This window comes from Empidonax traillii, unplaced genomic scaffold (assembly GCF_003031625.1).
Source record: "Empidonax traillii isolate 1590-97213 ecotype Southwest subspecies unplaced genomic scaffold, ASM303162v1 scaffold147:size910788, whole genome shotgun sequence".
Lineage (NCBI taxonomy): Eukaryota > Metazoa > Chordata > Aves > Passeriformes > Tyrannidae > Empidonax > Empidonax traillii.
In genome coordinates this window covers 847,679-870,636 of record NW_020955340.1, presented here as the reverse complement: position 1 = coordinate 870,636, position 22,958 = coordinate 847,679, and the positions used below count along the sequence as shown (strand labels likewise).

The window sequence follows — 22,958 nt, the reverse complement described above, 5'->3', positions numbered from 1 at the left end:
AAGAGGCTGATTTACCTAATTTGTTTATTTCTAAAGTACCACTGGAAAAGCTGCCACCTGCAAAGCCACACCAAGGCCAGTCTAAGGGGCATCCTGGCATCTTTTCAGTGCATCCTCCACAACAGCCACCAGGCTCTCAGGCTGAGAGCTTCAAGGAGATTCTTAACTCCCCTTAGTGGTCGTTCTACAAACGATGTCACATTGGAAGTGCTTGTCCAACTTCCAGTTTTGTGCTTTCCAAAGAAAAAAACCCACAAGTGCTCCCCCTCTGCCTTCCCCCCTGAAGTCCCAGTTGCTGGCCAGATGACAGATTTACACTAGAAGCCCTGATTGCCTGTGTGAGAGTATTTACAAACTGAAGGAGGAAACCAAGCGACCAGATTCTGCATCTGGGATGGGGCAACCCTGGTTGTGTGTACAGACTGGAGAAGGAGAGGCTGACAGCAGTGCTGCAGAAAGGGACCTGAGGGTCCTGGTCAATGGCAAGTTGAATATGAGTCAGCAGTGCCCTGAAAGCCAGAAGGGCCAACTGTCTCCTGGGTTGCATCAGGTAAAGCATTGCCAGCCGAATTAGGTGATTGTCCTGTTCTACTCTGCACTGGTGGGGCCTCACCTTGAGTACTGTGTGCAGTTTTGGGGACCACAATATAAAAAAGACATTAACTACTTGAGAGCGTTCAAAGGAGGGCCGTGAGGATGGTGAAGGGTCTGAAGAGGAGGCAGTTTAAGGAACAGCTGAGGATGCTCGGTTAGTTCAAGCTAGAGAAGAGGAGACAGGGGAGACCTCATTGCCATCTTCCACATCCTCACAAGGGGAAGCAGAAGGGCATGTGCTAACCTCTTCACTCTTGTGACCAGTGACAGGACCTGAGGAAATGGCATGAATCTAAGTTGGAGTTAGATCCTGACCTAAACTTATCAAGAAAAGATTTTTCTCCAGAGGGCAGTTAAGCACTGGAACAGACTCCTCAGGGAAGTGGTCACAGCACCAAGCCCGTCTGAGTTCATGAAGCTTTTAGACAGCACTCTCAGGCACAAGATGGGAATTTTTGGGGTGTTCTGCACAGGGCCAGGAGTTGGACTCAATGATCCTGATGGGTTCCTTCCATCTCAGCATATTCTACGATTCTATGACTTCTCATTTTCCTCTCTCTGGCATAAGGAGCACACCCAGGGGCAGCACGAGCACTTCAAAGAGCTTCCTGCCTCCGCACCTGAAAGGGGAGACTAATATCCCTCAGTGCCCGCACAGCATTATAATGTGGCAGATGTGACCGCAGGAGGTGAGACAGGGAGGAAGGAGAAGTCATTCACGCTGACTCGCCTACAGGATTGGGAAGCAATAACTGCAAACTGTGCCCATCGCTCCGTGAGAAGTACGTCAGCGCTGACGGCGGGGTGAGTGGCTTGGAATTGATTGCCAAGCGTAAATATGGCGTAAACAGCCAGTGAATCAATGACCATGTTATTGGTTATGTCAACCTTTGACCGCACATGACTTAGGGGTGGAGCATAAGAGGCATTATTAAGACATCCGCATACTTGGATTTTTCTGAATCAGATTTGGAAATGGTAACGCCCTCAGCTTTGGGCATTCTCAAAAATCCCAGGCCCCAAGTCTGGGGCCAATTATGTCAGATGAAACAAGGGGGAAGATAGAATCAGAAGATGTCTAAGAAATTGAAACAGTAGAAGATAGAATAGTAAAAGTAAAAATAATTTCTGATCCAACTGCAATGCTTATTTTAATCCACAACTTCTAGTTTTCATTTCATTTCAGAGTTACTGAAGCCAAATTGAAATTCTTTCAACCTTTCAAAAGTGAGATTGGTTTCAAATCAAAGCAAAGAATTTACTTCTGGAAATCCTGACAGAATCCTTGCACATTTTCAGCATCTTTCCCATCCCTGAAAATTTTAAGGAGAAAGCAATTTGTTGAATTTGCCACACCTCTCAGTCTATTGAGAAGGAAGGTAGGAATCACCAAGTATAAGCTTCAATACTTTGCTGCTGACACATATCAGTGAAGGAAACAGCAGGCATCATACCAAACATAGATTAATAATAGTTGAAAAACCCAAAGGCTACAGGAGACTGGAAGATGCAGTGCTTTTCCACAGCAGGGACCCGCTGCCTGCATCACATTTACTCTCACCACCGGTCCTTGGCAGATGTACCCACTGGGCAGCTCTGGGTGTTACCATCCACAGTGGCTTGCTGAGCAAAAGGAGATGTTTGCCTGCATGGCTGCTCCTCTGGGCCACAGCCTGGCACCAGAAGCTCGGCAGCTAAGGGAGGCAGGTCTGTGCAGAGCTGAGGGTCTGCCGGCGGCACAGCCGTGCTGGCCATCAGGCAAACCTCCCTCTGCCACCTCACAACACCTTCAGCACAACCGCTCCTGGACTGCAGGGGAAAACTTCCCAAACCCCTGCAAGCAAACCTGCCAGACCCCTTATTTTAAAATCTCACTCAGTAAATAGAAGTCAAACACCAGTTTATTAAACCACGAGGACAATGGTGTCTGTCATACTACGCACTGAACTGACGGCTGAAGTGCCACTGTTTGGAGAAAACACTGTAATGAACTTCAGCAGAAGGAGACAATTTTTTCCTAACTAATTATGCGGTTTGAGGTATGTTGTTGATGTTAGAGGCTGTCCAAGGCATAATGAGAACAGAAAAAATTCCAAATTGTGGCCAAGAGAGTACCTGCAGTCAAGCCTAGGTGAAAAGGCTTGGAGAAGAACTTTCAGGTTGCAAAGGTCAGACTCTGGGTGAAGGTGTGAAAAAGAAAATTAGAGATGAGGAGGTACCAAACAATCTTTTCTTTAAAGGAACAACTTGGCTATGAAATGATTGAACCAACAAAGAGCATGTAAAAACCAGTGGCACTAATTAGCAGTTTAAACACCCAGGCATGAACTGGAAGATAAAGCAAAGGGAAATATGGCTGTGATATCTGGCAGCCTGAAATACAGTGGTTTTTCAAGTGCAACATACACCTTAAGAAACCTGGAACACAGTAAAGAAGGATGACACAGGAGGGTGGCTCAGCAGAAATGCTACCTTCCCTCCTCTGGTGTCTCTGCAAGCCATGCTGAAACCAGCAGAGAAAAAACAAGCAGAAACTAACAGATTTTAACCCGAAAGCATCATTAAAATTGAAGTTCAACTGTAATTTAAAATTAAAATCAGTCCCGTATTTTTGCAAAAGGAAAATTAAACTGACCCCCAGATTAAAAAAGAAAAAAAAAAAAAAAGAGAAAGTGTTAGCAGTGAGGAGGGGTGAGGAAGGAGTGGGAAAGCTTTCACAGAATATAAATTGTGAGAGAGGAGTCTGTGAAAGATCTGTTTGGGTGCATATCATGAGCCAAAGTGTGTAAAAAAAGGGAAAACAAAAATCAGTTTAAGAACTTTTAGAATGAAGAAAGAAAGCTCTAGAAGCCTCCAAGTTACATTAGGAAATATCACAACAGACAGAAAATTAAGATGTGTGTAGAAATTTTCTAATTCAGAGGGTGCTTAGAGGAGTGGTTCAGTTTCTGAAGCTGCAATTGATACAAAAGTAACACAACAACACAGAAAAACTACAAAGACCTGTAAATTGCACCAATACTCCTCTTTCGCAGGCATGGCAGAATGTATTTAAGTGAACAAACTATATAATAGTGTATTAAATACACAGTGCATTAAATACACTGTAATTACTTTATAAAAACAAGGAATACCTCACAGCAAGGCATCTCACTACGAGCCCTACTATTATATTTCGTGTAGTGTAGGAGAGGAATAAACAAGCTCTGTCAAATATGATTTAAGAAAACACAAGGCTGCACTCTGAAAAAGAGAACTGAATCAGAAGACAAAGGAGCCGGAGAAGAAGCAGGCTCAGGAGACGGGGCTGGATAACATCCGATATGATGAGCAGCTCACAGATGCTCTGCCGAGGTTTCCACGGGATGATGCCCATGCTTTCGGCACTGCCTGTGACCATGTGTTGGCATGGCACAGCATATAAAATCACTGGCACCCTTACATCGGGGTAGCAGAGAGTGCAGTTCACCAAATACCATAACATTTCAAATCCAGAGATGCTTTTGCTCTGCTGAACTGAATGTAAAAGGGTTTACTATTGTGCTTCATGAGGTAACCAGACAATTACAATTATTAACTGGTAGGCTGAAACCTTGTATAAACGACCCGGCTTCCTGCAGGCATCACAGTTTTAAAACAAAAAACCTACCAAATGCTGCATTTGTTCTAGTTTTCCTTCTCCTCCCCCACCCTGCCTTTTAATTTCCGGTATTCGGACATGCAATTTTTCTACAATCACCTTTTGTTCTTGAATGGCTACTAACAGATCTGAGGATTATGGTGGCTTTTGTTCCACTCCTTGGTGTTTACGTTTTATCAATGATGTCTGCTCAGCTCAGCAACGCAGGCTTCCAAGAAGAGCCAGCCACTGCTGAGCTGGAAAAGTTGGTCCCCTCCCATCCTCGACGAGGAGCAGTTAACTGTTCTGTCAGTGGCCCAAAAGGTTAACTAGGCTCTGTAAATCCCACCAGAAAAAAATTGTAGGCATTTGCCTTCTTGCTGAGCTTTCATGTCTGCTATGAGCAAAAGTAAATGGCTCTTTCAGTCCCTAAAGGAGTGCAGGCTCAGCAGGAGTGACCTTTAGCAAAGAGGTCAAGGGCAAGGAAAGATAGGAAGGTTGGGCAAAGGCATCCCAGAGCAGCCACAACCCCGCCCCTGGCTCCAGGTTATCCTCAGCGAATTGACTTTCCCCTTTCTGCTTCATGCATGAGATTTTGAAGATCTACCCAGAAAGCAAGGGGTAGAATATGCCATCTACCCTAGAAGCTCCAGAAATACTCTTCCCGTAGAAAAATTACCGCCTTTCCAGCTTGATATGTGACTTCCAAGGAGGGTGGAAGTTGGGACTTATACAGCTATTTGTGTGTGTGTGTGTGTGTGTGTGTGTCTACATATGCTCACGTGCACCCACGCATGCTAGTGTGAGAAAGAGACTGGATAACGGGAGTGCGTGTGAAAGGGATTGAATCAGCCCCATCTGCTCCGAAAAGATCGTTTTCTCCTTGGATTTCTATTACCGTTGTATCCTCGCCTCACTAGAGTGATTCTAAAAGGCTACAGCTCTGGCAGACAGCATCATTACAGCTGCTCAGATTATTAACAGCATAAATAAACTCTCAGAGACACTACTAAGAAAATATTAACTACAATTATCACTGTCTGATAAAATAATGAACAGCAAAGTGTTATTCTGCTGCCTCAGCCACGAGTGTGCCGTGAGTAACGAAAACCAGTTTATGTATATACCGAAACATCCTGGAATTGGTTCTTGCTATTTTATATTATTTTATTTTATTTTATTTATTTTATTTTATTTTTTTTCTAAAGATCAAGCAGCACAGGCTGTATTTGCAGAATTCAGTGTACCCTGCCTCCTTTCCCGCCGTATATAATCCCATTAATTCCAAGTGAACAGAAAGCCATGCCCGTAGCCATGCACACATCTGTTGGAGGAGGGAGAAGAGGCAGTGTGCAAGCTACCAGCAGCAACTCTAAAATCTCCTGATTGACTTTTATTTTGGGCTTTGCTGCTTTTGTCCCCGAAATGAGGTGCAAGGGTGTACATGATGTCAATGCCATTTTTGCTGAATGGATACTCCTTGCCTTCCTGTTTTCCGCTGCTTTGGCTTTGTGACCTTGTTTTCCTCCTGTTCCCCAGTGATATTCTCAAGTCTTGTCCGTTCTTGAGTGCAGTGGGGAGACTGGACTTGGTTTCTAATTAAGAGAAGTTATTAATTCCCTACAAGCGCTGAGGAAAAAGATTCTTAATCGTGTGGAGAGCAGGAGAAGGAGCCTCTCTCCTCATGTCCCCAGGCTGGGCTACAGCCTCAGTGCCCGAGCAACACCCTCTTTGGCAGTCCCTTTGTCTTCTTCACCGTCTGTTCTTTATTGGAGCTCTCTACAAAGAGGAGAAAGAAGCTACTTAGTCCTGAAACCACTCACTGCAGGGCAGGCATGATGCCGAAGCTCCAGTTTGGGCAGACTGTTCTCATGGCCCCAGTGTGGGAGAGACTGCCTTCTTCTGAGTGGGGCCTTGTGGATTAATAACCACTCTGCCCACTGACACCTTTCATATCTGCCCAGGAAAGAAGGGTGATGGTAGCAGGGTGACAAGGTGGAGAGCAGGCACACTACCGAGATGAACACGCACACGGGGACCTTTCTGCCTGAGCATCTGAGGCCAGCCCAGAGTGAGAACGTCTGTCAGACTCCTGGGGTAAGGGCCACATCCCTGCCAGGTATGAAGGAAAATTAGCAAGATGATGGAGAGGGCAGCCGCTACTAAAACAGCCAGAAAGGAAGGCAAAACAGCAATGCTGAGAGAGAGAAAAGGGAACAGGGCATTCTGTAAAACAGCTTCCCCTCAATCTAGGCCAGAAAAATCCTGCACTGTAGTGTTTTTATCCCACTGCCCTTTTTTTTGTGCCCTTTTTCATCATCTGTGCAGCATCTCACACTCCCTGCCTGGTCTCTTTTTCTCCTCTGCAAGCGTTTTGTTCTACCAACCCCCACTCCTGCGCTTACTGCCAGCTCCCATCCTTCCATTTGCACACCCCGGGGCTTTCCTTGCTTGCACTGCGATGACGGTGACAGAGGAAGAAAAGTGGGGTGCAGAGGCAGGAGCAAACATCATCTTCGAGTGTTCCCCTCTGCCAGCTGTGAGGGAAGGACAGCAAGGAGGCGGTGACCTTCCCTCTTCATACAAATCACTGCTAGAATGAACCTCTGCTCCTGGGAGGGGAACAGTTGAGCCACAGCCTTTCTCACCATTTTCCCTCCAGCATCCTTCCTCTCCTCATTCTCAGCAACTGGCCTCTTCTGGCCACCAAAGCAGGTTAAGATGTGGCTTGCCCTGAATAAGTGACCTACATTAATTTCTCTTCTTTAATTAAAGTGTTCTTCTGTGAAACAATTTATAAGAACTTCTTTGCCAAGGGAAAGAAAACAATGTATTGTTGCACACATGTTTTCAGAGGCAAAAATGCTCTCTCCAAGTGAATTTTGTCCCCCAAAAAGCCTCTGTGGAAGGTAAAACACGGAGAATGGTAAAGGATTCGCTGAAGAACTGAAGTTCATTTTAAATCAGTGTACCATGTACAAATGCTGTCTTACAAATAGGATTATTTAATTTGAACCTTAGATCTGTCAAGTTCCATTACTTCAAATGGAGCCTGTCGTTTCTTGACTTCATTATAAATCAGGGTTATATTACAATTTACGTTAGGTAAAGTCACTGCTTCCACAGGAGGCAGTGAAAAAAAATTACACAGCAGTCAGTAAATAGAGCAAAGTCATTGCACTGTTCTTGAAAGGCAAAAAGTCATCTTGCTAAATGAGGGTCCGAGCTGTCCTGTACCAAGACTGTTCCTAATAAATAAAAGACCTCTGGGAAAAGTGCTGAGCATACGCTGGATCTATTTTCAGCTTGCATCAGCAGCTGCTGCCCCTGGGATCGCATCTTTGCTCATACCCTACACCATATGTAATCACTCCAGTGCTGCAACCAGTAAGATAATGAAAGAGCATGGCATAAATCTATACTTGAGTGGAATGCTAAATGAGAAAAATAATGCAAAAAAGGGGGAAATAAACCACATTTTCAAGTCATTAGGAAGAAAGACTTTGACATATGAAGTGTTGCAACCATTAATAGCACTTATCATATAGAGTGGAGACAAAGAGACAAATTAATCAAACTGACAGAACTGGGACATTTTATGCTAATGCAGGCTCCTGGGTTTTCGTTTGTATTCCTCTGTGTCTGGAAAACTGATACCATTACAGGGCAGGAAATTGCATGAATAACATGCAACAGATCATAAAAATTCGCACACCAAGTGCAGAAACACTGCCAAAAGCACTGTAAAAACAAGGCTAGAGACCTCAACAGAGAAGCTACCAACAGCTAATGAATGCAAATAAGTACAGGAATATTTCCCATCCATGCATAACAATGAGACATAGGCTGTGACTCCAGAGTCTCCAATAGTGTAGGTAAAATAAAGCCTGGAGAGCAAACATGCAGATAGCTGGGGGGAACTGCTGGCCAAGCCAGGGTCTGACTTTGTTTGCAGTATTGCAGCCAGCAGTTTAAAGCCACTGGGGAACTGGCACAGCCAAGCGTCGCCTCCGTCTAAAAGTATCACTATGTTAGATTTAATTTAACATTTCAGGTAGAAGAAGGAGGGGAGGAGGATGTAAGAGGAAATAAAACAGAGCCACAAAACAGCACATAGTCACACAAACCAGAAATCCCCTTGCCCCTGTGCAAATCCACAGCACGTAGTAAAACTCTCACAGATAAAGACATTAAAAACACCATTCCTTCAGGAAATACAGAATGTGCTTGCTGTCCAAAGCCACAGCCGTACTGCAAGGGGCAGGAAATTGCAAGAACTACAGGAATGCTGGGCAGGGCATGGTGTAATGCAGGATCTTGACAAGGTTCCTTCATTTGCCATAGAGGCTTCTCAGGGACCTTTTAAAATCCCTGGCAAAACAGAGCGCTGAAAGTGCAGAGAGCTCATCAGCCATATATAAACTCCAAATGACAAACACGTTCACTTGATGGGCTGCCACAGCATTTCTTATGGCTCTCTGTTTTTTAAAAAAGTGATGCTCCCCCCTTGTACGGTACCTACAGCACAAACCGAAAGGGGGGACTAACTCTGGGGGATAAGAAGAGTAAAGTTGATGCCTTTTGAAGATGAGTCATTTCCAGCACTGCTCTCACCTTTCCCAGAATAGAATGATATGCAGCTGATAGGATTGAGCAAGAGCATTTACGTGCCAGTACTACATGCATAAAGAGGGTGCAGAAATGCCAGACTGCTCAGGGGTGCCTGCTTTCCTGAAGACCAAGAAGAGTTCAAGTCCTTCCCACATTTGGTGCTGGAAGACCCCCATGTTTAGAGGGGGTAGGGCACAAGGTGGTTCACCCCAGCAGAGACAGGCACAGGGAGCACACAACACGAAGTCCATCTCTCCATCCCTCTCCAAGAGATCACTGTGGTGGTTTTACACAGTTTTAGCCATGTGAACAGGGTTTATCGCCAAACCTCAAAATTTCCTTCTGTTCCTCTGATCACTAGTAGAGTTTTAACACAGTGCTTGGCATGGTACCAAAAAATGGCACACACACACACACACACACACACAAAAGCAAGCCAGCCCAAAAGCTTTCCAAAGGCAATGACGGAGTAACCTTTGTTCTAAGGGGAGAAATTAGAAAGAGGCATTCATGAATTCTTGTAAATATACACCCACCTGACAGGCGGACAAGGGCTGCAAGCTGCAAAGGGAATTTCTCCCTTCCCTTAAATTTAAAAAAAGAATGATAGCACAGACAATTAGTTACAAAAAGGCCTCATAAAAACCTTGACTTTAAGAAATTGTAGTATCAGGAGGAAAAAGATTTGGTCAAGTACTACTATTTTGATTTCTTCTACTCTTTACAATAGCAAAGACAACTTTGAAGTCTCTTAAGAACACATATGACACCTGATTTTTTCTTTTCCTCTACCTGCAATCAGAACAGTTTGGGAAACGAAAAGCCTAGTTAAAAGTGAATATTTAGAGAGTTCTTTACTACCACCTTATCATTCAACCAAGAGGTAGAACACAGTGACAAGAAATGACCATGAATTCTCCCAGCCCTTTGGCTATGCAATTACTCTGCAGAAAAGCAGTTACAAAACCAAACTATAACTTCATCAAATAATTCAGATTAAAACCATATCTGAGAACTAAGAAGAGAGTGCAAGAGCAGATGATGCGAACAGTCTGGGAACCCTGAGGCTGGGAATGACTTGAAACCCTCCAAAGAGGAGTTTACGTGTGCAGCGCCGGTCTGCCCTACAGAGCTGCTTGTAGAGGTCCAGCACAGCTCCAGCTAGGGTCACCTTGGCTGTGTACCACCAGCTGAAGACAGAGGCCAGAAACATGCTCAAATGCTTGTCTTTAACAGTTTACCTGCATATGCCCTCTTAACTGAGTTTTCCAGTTGGAGAGTTCACGCCTAATAGTGAAATAAATCCTGTAAGGGAAGGATTAGGCTCATCTTTGAAAAGGAAGCAAAACCAAACCAAACCTGAGGTAGCCCTTAATGAGCGTTCTTCTCAGTTCTCCAACTGCAAGATATGTTGACGACAGAGAAAGAAGAAAGGGATTTCGTAATTTAAAGGTTTATGCCACTACTGAAAGGAACTCTTTCTGCTTTCTGAATGATGACTTTGTAAATGTGAACATATTTCTTTGTAGAATGCCCCAATGCCTATATATGTCATGGACATCTCTTCATTCTTCACTTCCTTGGACAATGGTATAGATATTATTTAACCTCAATGGCTACTGCTTACATAAACTGAGTAAAAATGACAAGGATAGATGGCTCTTACAAAAGACAGGCAACTCTCTGGTTTTTTGTGCCTTGCATTTGACAAATTAATTCAGACATTTAAAACACAGCCATTAAAACATGGTTTGATGTGTCCAGTCTCCCGAAAACTAACAAATTCAAGGGATAGACAGAAACTGCTTGATTTGGCTTTATGTCCAAACAAAAATGCCAGATGCAGAAATCCATCCAAGGCACAACATGAAAATCTGCAGTCAGATAAAAATAAGGTCAAAAAATAGTTGAATTCAACAGGCAGATGGAATGGCTGGAGACCGATACACCTCAAGTCCAGCTTCCCCTTCCGGAAGCAAAAATGAGCTCTAGTCCTCTATGGAAATCATAAGGGAAGTTGTCAGGTTTTGTCTCTCCCCAGGTTTTTCCTGTCTTAAGAGGTTACTGGCTCCAACACTGTTCTTTGAAAGAAATAGGAAATAACTGGAGCTTATTCTGTTTTTACTTGACCAAGAATCCTCTGACAGGGAAATTTTCTCTGAAAGCTGCCTGTGTATCTGGGGAGAGAGGTGGCTGGGCATGTTGTACTACTGCTGTGTGGTCAGAGATGGAAAGATATTTTGCTTTCAGAGCTGTTTTAAGACATGTTTCTTACTAGCTGCAGGCCCTTGAAACAGAGAACCACAGGTCTGAATTTCAAAGGTAAGCAAAAACCTAAGGCATTTCTCAGAAGCAAAAGCTTCCTCTACACAGCCAGAAAGGTAGTCTGACAGTCTCACAAAAATCCAGGAGCACTTCATCAAAAGTAATTTTTCCAGAAACTAAGAACTGTACTGCTGAAGTTTGCATGGACAATCCTTCTTTTCTTTAAATCTGCTTTTTAAACCTTGAAACACTACCACAGACTGCATTCCCACCCATTCTGGGAACACAAAGTACGAAGGTACATGCAGAGATAAGGGAATTTGTTTCTATCGCAATTCATAGCAAGCAAATTTCAAGCAGACTATTACCATGTGTTTGAAGCCCAATACACTGGATGCCCATACCTCTTTAAACTATTACATTGTTCAGGTTCCTTTCTGTGTCAAATCATTTATTTGGATGGTCTCCTTTCTCTTTTACTGCCCCTATAAACCCACCTCAGCCCAGCCTTTGGGAAGTGCATCTGACACTGCAGGAGCAAAAGGAAGCACTGAGAACACAACAGAGCCCCTGAATCCATCCTGGCTCACACCTTCCAAATCCCTCTGCAATCCTTACAGTACGTCTGTACACTTCAATTTCTCTACAGTGTTGTTCTGAAATGATGAGCAGCAGGTGCTGCAGGGAATGATGTGGACTCAACTACATATGGTTACTTCAACACTAAAACAAAGGTGTGTGGTTTTTGAGGTCCTGAAAACCTACAACTCCCATTTGCCAAGTCTGCTTAGCTGTCTGTGGAAGAGATCAAGTCTTGTTAAGTACCGGCTCACCTATTGTTTGGGATAAATGGCATGCACAAAATCTAAAATAATGCTTTTCTTATTTTTAACCTGGGTCTGCAACTGCTGTCACTTAAGCAAAAATTCCTAATTAAGCACCCTCAAAGTGCCTCCTGGTGAGGGACAGGAGGTCTGTAGCAATTCACAGGCACTTTCTGCTCTGCTCCATGCCTCCAAGTCCACTTTCCTCTTGAATGGAGCAGGGTCAGAAGTTGTCAGTCCTGGCAGTACACAGGACCTCAGGACTGTGCAGGGAGAATAGGCAGAGGACACAGAGCAGAACCCACCTGTCACCCAGGACCAATGAGCCAGATAAGGCAGCAAGTGGCTCCATCCTACCCTGATCATCTTTAGAAATGCTGCAATTAGTCCAACAATCCCCTCAACGCCTTCTCCATCCTTAAAAGATACAGAGAGAAGAAAATCAGACCGAAACTCTGGCTGAGGACGGATAAGCTGGAAGCTCTGGGTCAGGTACACAGGCTGCTCTGGGGCCAGCAGCTGTGCCAGCTGTGGGTCAGTCTGCTCACCTCCTTTGAGGTAATGTGAACCAGAGCACTTAGAGAGAGGTAAACACTGCTGAGTGGTTCACACAAGGTGATTTAATCATCAGTGACCTGATGCACAGATCTGTGCCGTAATTCCCATCTGATGCATCAACTTCCACCCCAGCATTTGCAGAGAGGTGATGACAGTGTTTTATTTGTTCACAAGAGACCTCAGAAATCTGCTGCTGAAGGTTTTATGTTACTATTATTTGACTGCAGGGCTGATACCTCTCAATTCCAGCTGTTTGTTGATACCTTGTTTATATTTTGGTTTTACTGAAAGTGCTAGTATTGCAGTTTTCTGCTGTTCTCAGTCCAGCTCTGGCTATTTTGACTGCGGACCCACAGCTAGCAGCAGGGTGCCATTTCAATTAGGAATTAAACTTCTCTTCACCACATAGTCGTCTAAAGGCTTCCAAATTAAAAAAAAAAAAAAAAAGGAAAATATTTCAACTACTTCTGGGTGTGGGAACAGACAATTAACTGCACACTTTGGTGCCATCAACTTTTATAAGGTTAGACTAAACTAAGTGAGAGACAGAAAGGTTTATTAGCAAATCTGATCTATGGTATCTTAGGATATTAAATTCCACTCAACTACATCTGTATTGTGCACCAAATTTCTTAAAGGGGTGTCTGAACTTAGTCCCTCTCAGAGGCCATTTGCCTTACAGTTATGAAACAATGTACAGTCATACACATCACTGAGCAGTTGATAAAAACACATGCCAAATTTTTCAGTTGATTTTAATCTGGCTCCAAAACAACTGCCACTGGCTCTCATATCTTTCCCCAATAAATTACAACATGCTTCCTAGAGTTATATCTGATACTTTCTTTTTGTTTAAATCTTTAAACAGCCACACAAACCCACTCTCAAGCTCTTTCAGAAAAATTAAAACTCATTTTTAAAACAAACTGCATCTGGACTAGACAGATCTGTAGTTTGACCAACTACAGCTGCTCCTGTTTATTTATTTTATTAAAGTAAATAAAGTGCCCAAGGAATAAGCTTTCAGTAGTGTTAGAGTATACTGGGACTCAGAGGTGTTTGCTGCCTGTCTCTCATCGAAGTGGGTCAGATGAAAATTCATCACAGCACAAAAATCCTGGAATAAACCACCCATTTTGCTCTTCAGAGTTTGCATCAAATATAACAGAAAGCATGTGTCTACTTGTTCCTCTAAAAAACCCAACAGCCTGCCTGTAAAATTCACGAAGAGCATCTCATTCCCAAATCCTAGTATGGTTCAATTGCCTTTTGCTCACCTAAAACCCGTATTTCACTTCCAAATTGAACCATATTTCCTACACTTAATGTTTGTTGACTGCTGCAATGCATCATTTGAATACATAGCATATTCCACCCCATAACATGCTCAATTTCACGAGTAGCTGAGAAAAACAGTCAGTCTGACATTATTCAACGGGGAATCCTCGTCAGAAAGTGCTGGTATGAAGATAAAATCTTATTTTCTTTGGGTTTTGGGAACACTAATGAAACAAAGCCAGCTACAGAGATGAGAAAGTGCCTTACAAGTTGTGGTGTCTGATGTGGTGAAGCTGACGGGTGTCTTAACTGGGCCTTATCTATCTGTTTAGTCAAATGGTAAATGCTCAGCCTGTATTTCTGGACTCTCAAAAGAGCAGATACCTAGTTTGCAGTCATTAAGGAAATTAAAAGAATTTTTTAGAGGGAGACAAAGCAAAGGTAAGAGAATCACTGGTGGAGGAGGAGGAGAAGGGGAGATCTTTCAGTCTGCAGGGCCAGAATGCTCCTGGTGCTGAGACACAGTCATGGCTCAGCCGTTTAATTTTCATTCATGCCCATTCATACATATTTGAATTTAAAAAAAAATTTAAAAAACCCAAACAAAAATAACCCACCTTGTGTTGCACATTCTTATTGCTTCTGCTGATGCCCTTAGCATAGTTTACCTCTAGGACTTACTCATCGGGACATCTATTACCTTTTAGATCATGTTTGTTATGTTTGACCATGAACGTTTCCACACTGCAAACTGCCTTTTCAATAGTGAGTGCAATCACAGTCAATCAACCCAATTTAGCAGTAGCAGCAGGCAGGAGTTTAACAAAGGCAACAAAATTGAGTCCACTTATTGCAGTGGTGAATTTTATTCTGTGCATTCATCTCCGTATCCCCTTTGAGAGTACATTTTTATATGCCTACTTGAATAAATAAATAAATTGTACAGCTACCGTCAAAGGGAGGTAAAGGAGTTATTGCAAGATTTTCTCTCCTCAACATGCATGTATGCATGACTTTTGTTTTGCTTTTTTTAAGCCTAGCTCTCACCATAACATAGATGTATTTTGGTTTTCTCCACTGGAGAACATCAGAGAATGTTATGAATAGCAAGACAGCCCTCATCAGAAAATAATGGAAGTTACACTATACAGAATGAGAAAGAAGTATGTGGCTAGGTGCTTCATCATACGTGAGGCATGAAAAATCAGGTAGTGCCTTTGCAGTGATACATGGATGGAATTTCGTATCACATCTTGAAGATTTCATTTCTGTTTTACTGCTCAACTTCTAGAAACAACGTATGTCGTTGTACTGTACTACATAAGCAACACACATAAAATGACATCCATTTCTGTCTCATGTTTTCTCCTGAATTAGTGTTCTGTCAAGTAAGACCTCAAAGAGTAACCCAAATGCTCAGTTGAATTGTCACTACAGAGCTGCAGCCTCCAGTCATCCCTCTTTGTGGTCAGTGTCAGCACTGTGAACCAACACAAAAGTAACACATTCCCTAAGAGAAATTTAGAAAACCAAAGACCCAACCTTCTATCCATATGGACTCCTTGAAGTGGCACTGCTGCGGTAACATTGGGGCATAAATGAATTTGAAGCCGGAATTCACTAGAAGCCTTGCCACTCCAAAAAGCTCCACAGATGAAGGGAATGGTGGCTTTTAGAAAGGTTTTCAGGTTCCTGCCACCTCCTGAGCCAAAGCAGAAATAATTCTGTCCAGTGCTGCAATTCCTGTGAGGAACATCCACAGCCAATAGTCATGTAAAGAGAAAACCACATTAATGCTTCCCATTCTCGAAGAACCCTAGCTACTCCTAATATATCTTTGTGGTGCCAATGAAAAAGGGTCTTTTGTTGTTCCCTACTGCATAATAACATCATCCAGCTGGGAAAAAAAAACTTCTTGCCCTCTTACTCCTCTTTCCCACATTTATCACCTTTTCCACTCTATGCTCCTGGGATTGCAGAGCAATCCCAGCTCAGTCCCTGCATTCCTCAAAGATACTATATTTATACATATAAAGAATACACAAAAAGGAAAGATTCAAAGTAGGAGAATACTGTTTATTTCTAGAGAGATAAAAAGGAATAGTAATTGCCTTTAGCCAGCAGGGTATGTAACAGCTGACCTCCTGCATCCTGTCTTTGATTTTCTCCTCATCGCAATCATCTCTCGTTGGCTAATTCCCAGCATTTTTCCCTCAGGCTGGCGGGTTGGCATGGATGGTTAGCAGCTGCCAGTATTTCTCCTCCTTGTCAGCTATGAGCCATGCTAATGTTAGATGCCTGGCTCGGTCCCACCCAGGGTGCCACATGCCTTCGCTTTCCAACATACTCAGCTTTTGCCAGCCTTGAATACGAATTGAGGTCCTGTCCTGCCTTTCTCCTTGCAAGGATTAACCAACCACGTGAGGGAGTTAACCCATGCCAACTGAAGAAGCAGATGACAAATTTCACAGGGAAAATTTCACAGGTAAATTTCACCTTGTGGGGAAACAGCAGGTTTCACAGCAGCCATCATGGAGCAGTAAAGGACATGGAAAAATTCAGCCTCTGGTGTGTGCTTACAGCTACTCTGAACATCATTCTCTTAATAGTAAAGAGCTGTGTGGATAAACAAAAAAGCTCCTCAAGCACATCCCACACCCTCTTCCTAAAAAGAGATGCTGCTTCCCTTTGCCCCTTGGAAGAGACAATTCAGTTTAATCCCTTTGAAAGGCAACATTTCTAGCAAATTGTTCATTGCACTAAAAAAAAAGTGACCACTCTTTGGAACAGATTCAAGAAATTCCAGGGCTACAGGTAAAACTAACCAAGATACTTGAGAAACAAGTTTCTAAAATAACAGAAAGGCTGGTATTAGGCATGGGCTAAAGAAAGCTTGGTCTGCTGCTTTGGAAGACTTGTGTTTAACTTCACCAGAGAGAAGGGTGTTTGGTACTGCCATGGCTGCCATAACCAGGTGAAGGTTTTTTTCAAGTGCAAACCCCCAAGTCAAAAAAACGCAAGCAAGGCTGAGAATCTCATTTCTAACCTGCAGGAATCTAATGCCACTCAGGGGTTTTACTTGTTGTTGCTGTTTCTGTTTCTGCCTTTTCACCATGTAACTGCAACCTCAGCTTTCAGAAAACCAAGTGAATAAGGTATTTGCACAGGCCATGCTCCTCTGTCCAGCGCTCAGCTTTCATCTTGCCCATGCAGACTTGCTGTGCACTCCTATTAGCAGAGTCAGGCAGGTAATAATAGCAAATAAAAAGCCTATTCGACGAAGCACTGGCTCCTTCTCAAGTAAAGTAGAGTACCACTACAGCATGAATGACTCAATCATCTACTCAAGAGCTATTACTTGCAGCGATGAAGCAATGTTAATTGGATAACGGCCGGCTGCCAGCTAATATTGGCATGACCTACAATACCCCTGGCTGACAGCCGTGTCTCTCTCTCTATCACACCTTTTTTTGTAATCTGGATGGGAAGTGGAAACCATTAAAAAAGCCTCATAAGTGCCATTTAACTTCTTATCATAAATTAAAAACTTAATTAAGTGCCTTGTTAGAGGAAGGAAGACCAGTTTTCGTGATTAAATAAAACAAAACAACAGTTAGGGGTATGGAGTGAATAACCAACTTCACAGCGTCAAACTCAGTTCTTTGAAAGTTTTCATTCTGGGTTGCGTTTAACAGCACTTGCAGATGAAAACTGCATAAATGCTAAAAAATATCCTGAGTGAAAAGCAGACAACATTCTAGTTGTTTAGCAAAATTGCAAATTAAGAGAAAAACACAGAAGTTAAGAGCTAATGGAGTCCTTTTTTATTAGCTGGAGGCAGCTGACACACTCCATTCCTCTAACTCTCACTGAGGGCTGATGGTTCACACACCACAGCCTCATTTGGGCCCTTATTATGTGGCTGTTTTTCCAAGCACTTGTCTACACACTGAAATACATTGTTTTAACAAAAGGTGTGGTACGAAATTAAATTACCAAGGCTAGCACGGAAGAGTTTATGGAAACTCTCCAATCAGTGCAGAATAAGCTCCATACTGACTTAGTTTAAGTTGATTAGGTAAAGGTTTAAACAGAGACACATTAAGTCACGCTTGAACTGACCTGAAATGTCTAACACAAAGTTTTGCAGAGGGTTTAAAACCTTCTAAATTCAACGAGTCCCAAATCTGTGTGTGTACAATGTCTCCCTACTGAAATGACTGGCGCATCATAAAGACTGCTCTCGCTTGTAATTGGAGATAAACAAGAAATAATGTAAAAAACATCTGTTCGCTGTTTAGCTAGACAGCAGTTAACAGTCTCTGGATGCCAGATTAGCAAAAAGACCCCAACATGCTATGAAGGGAAAAAAAAAAGTCTGCAGTTTAGACTTCAGAGGCAGATTTACTGCTTTGAATAATCAGAAATAAGTTCTTTTGTTTTGATGTTAAGCTCCCTCCCACCAACAAAACATGAATGTAAAAGCTTTACGTATAAAGCTTTATCCAGCTCCAACATCAAATCTTTGAGAAATAATAATAAGACTAATGATGCCCTTTCTCCACAACATACTTCAGCAGTTTTCAAACCATGCCAGAATTTAAAATGCAATGCCTGTATGGTTGACTTAAAAGTAGCCTGGTGAATTTATGAGTGATTGTCACCTTTGGAAAAGTTTTGAACAATGAAGACTATATTTAAGAATTATTTTCAATCTCCGTTTTTCTATAATGTTACGTGCCAACATAAAATGTCTCTAAGCATGAAAAAAGTATTTGCTCAGGACATTCACTTTCAACTTCTGTTTTAAATTTTTTGATTGGAAGAATAACCCCCTACATGACAGAGTAAGTCAGCTTCTGCAGATACCTCTAGAAATAACTCACGGGCTGTCAGAGCTCTGCAGACCACGGACTAAAAACAGTAGCCTTGGGAAGAGTCGTTAGCTTGGGAACCGAAAAAAAAACCCTGCTAACTTCTTTAAATGCCGTATAACTAAGGTGGTGTTTCCTCTGCTTTATCAGCTCTTGAAAACCAGGAGTGTTTCAGTTCCTCTCGTGGGGAGCTCTGACTGTTGGAGGCACTTCCCTCACCTATGCACCTTTAGAACTAGATTCACTCCTTCTGCAACTCCACAAACTTCACTGGAGCTGTAACAGCAGCCAATGTAACCCTAAGTCGCTAAAGCTTTTTGATCTTTTGTTGAGATACATTCTAAAATGTAAAACTACAATACTTCATTTATCCAAAGGGATTCACTTAAATAGCAATAATTTACGGCTGGACTGGAGGACTTTTCCTTACATAGCATCTCATATAAAACACACAAACAAACCTTTGTATTTTAAATCCTTACTGTTATATGAACATAGGACTGGGTCACCAAGTGCAGACACATCTTGACCCCTCCACCACCCTGCTCCTCCCACTGGCCTGAAGCTCAGCACCTCACCACTGCTGGGATTAAAAATCTTCTCATTTCTAATCTATTTTTACTAAAAGCCAGTTGAAATCAATTAATGTTTGTGTCAACAGTGTCTTTTAGTATTAAAGAGAAACTCCTCCTCTCAGCTCTTTCAGCTGGTCTGCCTACATAGTAGCATATCTTAGTTGTCACACCAGCAGTATGAACTTCACAGTCCTTTCTACTCCTCCTTCAGGCCAGGCTCATTCATCTGAACATCTCAATCACTCTTGTACATGCTTAACTGAATTTGAACTATTTCTCTTTATCTAACAGGACCTGAATTATACAAGAAGTCTTCACAAAGGCTTTGTAGAAGAGCACTGATAGTCTCCCGTCTCTTCATACCTGTGCACCCTTGGGCATGTTTTGTCACCTCTCTACTCCTACCCTTGCTTTGTGGTAAGAAAGCTATGAGATACTGAGACTTGATTCTTCCATTGGAAATTATTAGTGGATGCTGAAGAATCATAGTGTGCATCCTAGCACATCCTTTGTGATATCTCTAAACTCCTATGCAAAATGTCTGGGTTGAAATGTCCTCATGAGTAATACTCAGTGTCAAGACTGGTGAAGTCACAGCCGGTGACCTACTTCTAATGCTCTCCAACTTGTGCCATGACAACATCACGATGCAGCTGAAGTCTCTGGAGAACTAAACCAGAGGAGAAAAACGATGCGTGACACTTTGGGATCTGTCATCATTTAAAAACACACCATGCCTCTTCATGGGCATTAAGCAACTTACGGTGAAAAACCCTCTGTATGCCAGAGCACTTACCCACTCGAGCGACTGCTGTGCTGTGCCCTGGGTGCATCATCACCCTTCTCACGCCACCCCTCCCAGCTGGAGACACCGGGCAGGCACTGCTGAGGCAGTGGGTGATGGCAGCCCTGGCCATCAGGCACACACCTCCCCTCTGCAGGCAGCAAAGCCACCGGCATGTCCTACGGTAGCTGCGCTGTCACGCCTGTATGGCTGTGAGGAAATTACAGTGGGGGTGGAAGCCAGCCAGTGAGATTTTGTGGTAAAATAAAGTAAACTTTCCAGTGAGGTATGTATTTTCTATGTCCCTTGGCTTCCTGCTGTGGGAGCCACGCTGCATGAGAAAAACCCTGCCTTCTGACAGGCTGTGTTCATGGTTTGTCAGTGGAAAACACAAGGCCTGAAGCAGTTAAGTCCCAAATTCTTTAGGAGGGGAGGTGACAGGAAGCAAGGCTGCATGAGGTGCAGGAGAAGGGAAATAGGAGGATAAAGATATGAGCTGCTGGAGAGGGGTGGACAGCAATGAGACTCCCAACAATGTGACAGCTCAAGTGATTTTTCAACAATAACCTGCCGTGTAGCAGCCACATCACTCCTATCAAATTTCCTGTCTGGAAGAGCAGAATATCAGGGTCCTAGTAACACCCTGAATGAGGCTGTGGTAATTAGGCATGTGGGTACAGCTCCCTTGGTGACAGTGACAAAGGCAAGCTGAAGCATCTTAAAGCTCTGCCACCACAACCCTTAGGAGTTACTGCTAGTGAGGAAGGCTGGCATAGTGTGAACATGTCCACCCTTCAGCGATCTGCAACCCACCCAAACACAAAAAAGCACATTCTGGGGGGCAGACACTGACACCTGTGCCACACTCCCTTCAGCTACCTTAGCAGACCTCAGAGGTCTTCCTCACCACATGGGAAAAAAGGGGCTGATTTTTATGGTGGGAGCACGGTGACAATACTGTACCTCTTCCGGCAGGCTGACCACCAGGTCATTTTCCGTCTGCCCTACCAAGGCCTGCAAGAAGTACTCGCTGCAGGCAGCCAGCACAGCCCGGTGGGCGCGGAACTCCTTCCCCTCCACGATCAGCGTCACGTCACAGAGAATGTCCTGCTTCCGCTGGTCATTTAAGCAGAGGAGAATATTGGTACAGTGCACCGTTGACTCATACACATACATGGGGGAGTCAGTCTTCTCATCCACAGACATGCCGTTCACACCCTGCAGGGGACAAGGGAGAAGAAAACACAAACAAGGTGGTGAAGGGCAAAACCATGACAGGAGCAACACAGTCGCTGAGTGAACGTGGTATGGTGAGATGCTGCCCAATATCTGGATAGCTCAGGACCTATGGACAAGCAGCCCATTAATATTTAAATCCAAGGAAGTTGCTAGTGAAAGATATTGGGAAGGGTATTCAATACCGCCAGATTTCACCTCGCCCTCCCAGACTTCCCCTCTCAAAACCAAAGTAGATAGTTTAGACGGACTGCAAAGTACTTTCCCATTCAACCACCTGCTACGCATCTCCAATTTCCAATTTAGTAGAGGCAATAACATGGGCACTTTGGAAATTTTAGAAGTTTTTAGAAAAAAAAAAAGCAAGAGTGACTTTTGGGTCTTCCAACAGTGAAAAAAAAATGGCTTTGTTCTTGCTTCCAATATTTTCAGATTAAAGGGAAAAAACCCTCAAAACCCCAGTCTATTCTTCAGTGGACAGGCAGCACTATACATTTACACTGAAGACCCTGGTTCAAGTGAAAGGCAAGGTAGAACTGTACCCAATGAAGACAAGCCATTAACTATACAGTGACTTAATTTCTCAGTCAGAATTTTAAGCCTTAAGGGGAAGAGAAAGATGTTTAATGGCTACAGAAGAAATCTACTTCCATGTATGGCTAAAGCAATGTGCCTTCACCAGTGATTTAATGCCATTTACAGAAACATAAACGTTTCTGAACTCCAGACTCACAGACCCAAGAAAATCCCTTGACCTGTATGTACTGCCCCAGGCAGTACACGGGTGGTGGGGCTACTCCTGCCTGCAGGTAAATCTCTCTCTTCTGACACCCGAGCAGAGGTTGGAAGGATGTACGATACCCATTACATTTTTCTCCAGTTTCGTTCGAAAGATGCGAGTAACCTAGACAATAACGGACTTCAGAGGACCTATTTGTTACTTGTATTTACTAGACTTCTCAATGATAACTCCATCTTCCTACATATTAGGGGTATTTTTAAACCAGTGGCTATGATGACTTTTTCTACAAAATTTTTGCCAACAGTACAAAACTGCAATATTACTGGAAGTCTTAATAGAATGCTTACAGCTTCTCTTTTACTGGTATTTTCAATCTTTATGCTGACTCATGCTACACTTTTGAGTACTCAGCTGAAATGCTTACTTGAACAGAAAAAAACCACAATCAACCAACACAGACTAGCCCTTCACCCCCTTAACACACAGAGAGAAAATACACAGCTGCTCATTGATCTGTATACAGGCAGGGGAGGAAGACACTTGAGGGGGGGTTATACCAGTTGGATTTCTTAACCAGAAAAAGATTATTTTTTTTTCTCCTCATAAATTGAGACTAATGAAAAGAATTAACAATCACGTTATTAGCACTCCAGTAAGGTAAAAGAGAAAATGACACTTAGCTCATCTCACTCATAGCTTTCTGTGTAACTGAACTGATGCTAATGACAGTGTTATAATTTATGTTCTAAGTGGTCACTCTTGCGTGCTGTGAATTGCAAGAATTTACAAGAACAATCTAGCGGGAAAACCTGAGAGTTGCAAATGACAGTGCAAAGGGGAAAGCATTAGGCTTTTTTTCCCTTTTATTTTCCAGGCATCTCTTATGCCTGTAATATCTCAGATGACAAAAAAAAGGACAAGAAACCTGAAACTAGCAGATAATGAACAGAATATCAATTATATTTTCAGTGCCTTAAAAAAAATCCCCACCAAAACCC

The 22,958-nt window shown here is 43.0% G+C and overlaps 1 protein-coding gene across 8 annotated transcripts in view; it reads right to left on the bottom strand.

Annotated features, from left to right (window-relative positions):
• Positions 1–22,958, bottom strand: part of BACH2 (BTB domain and CNC homolog 2) — a 187,534-nt gene that overhangs the window by 27,339 nt on the left and 137,237 nt on the right. For 5 of the 8 annotated variants that reach the window (XM_027884478.1, XM_027884476.1, XM_027884477.1 and 2 more), the window contains one exon: positions 20,946–21,201. In XM_027884478.1, coding sequence (XP_027740279.1) covers positions 20,946–21,201 — 256 coding nt within the window. Of the gene's footprint in view, positions 1–16,795; positions 16,894–20,945; positions 21,202–22,958 lie in introns of those variants that run through there. The other 3 variants (XM_027884482.1, XM_027884483.1, XM_027884484.1) reach the window with 3 other exon arrangements.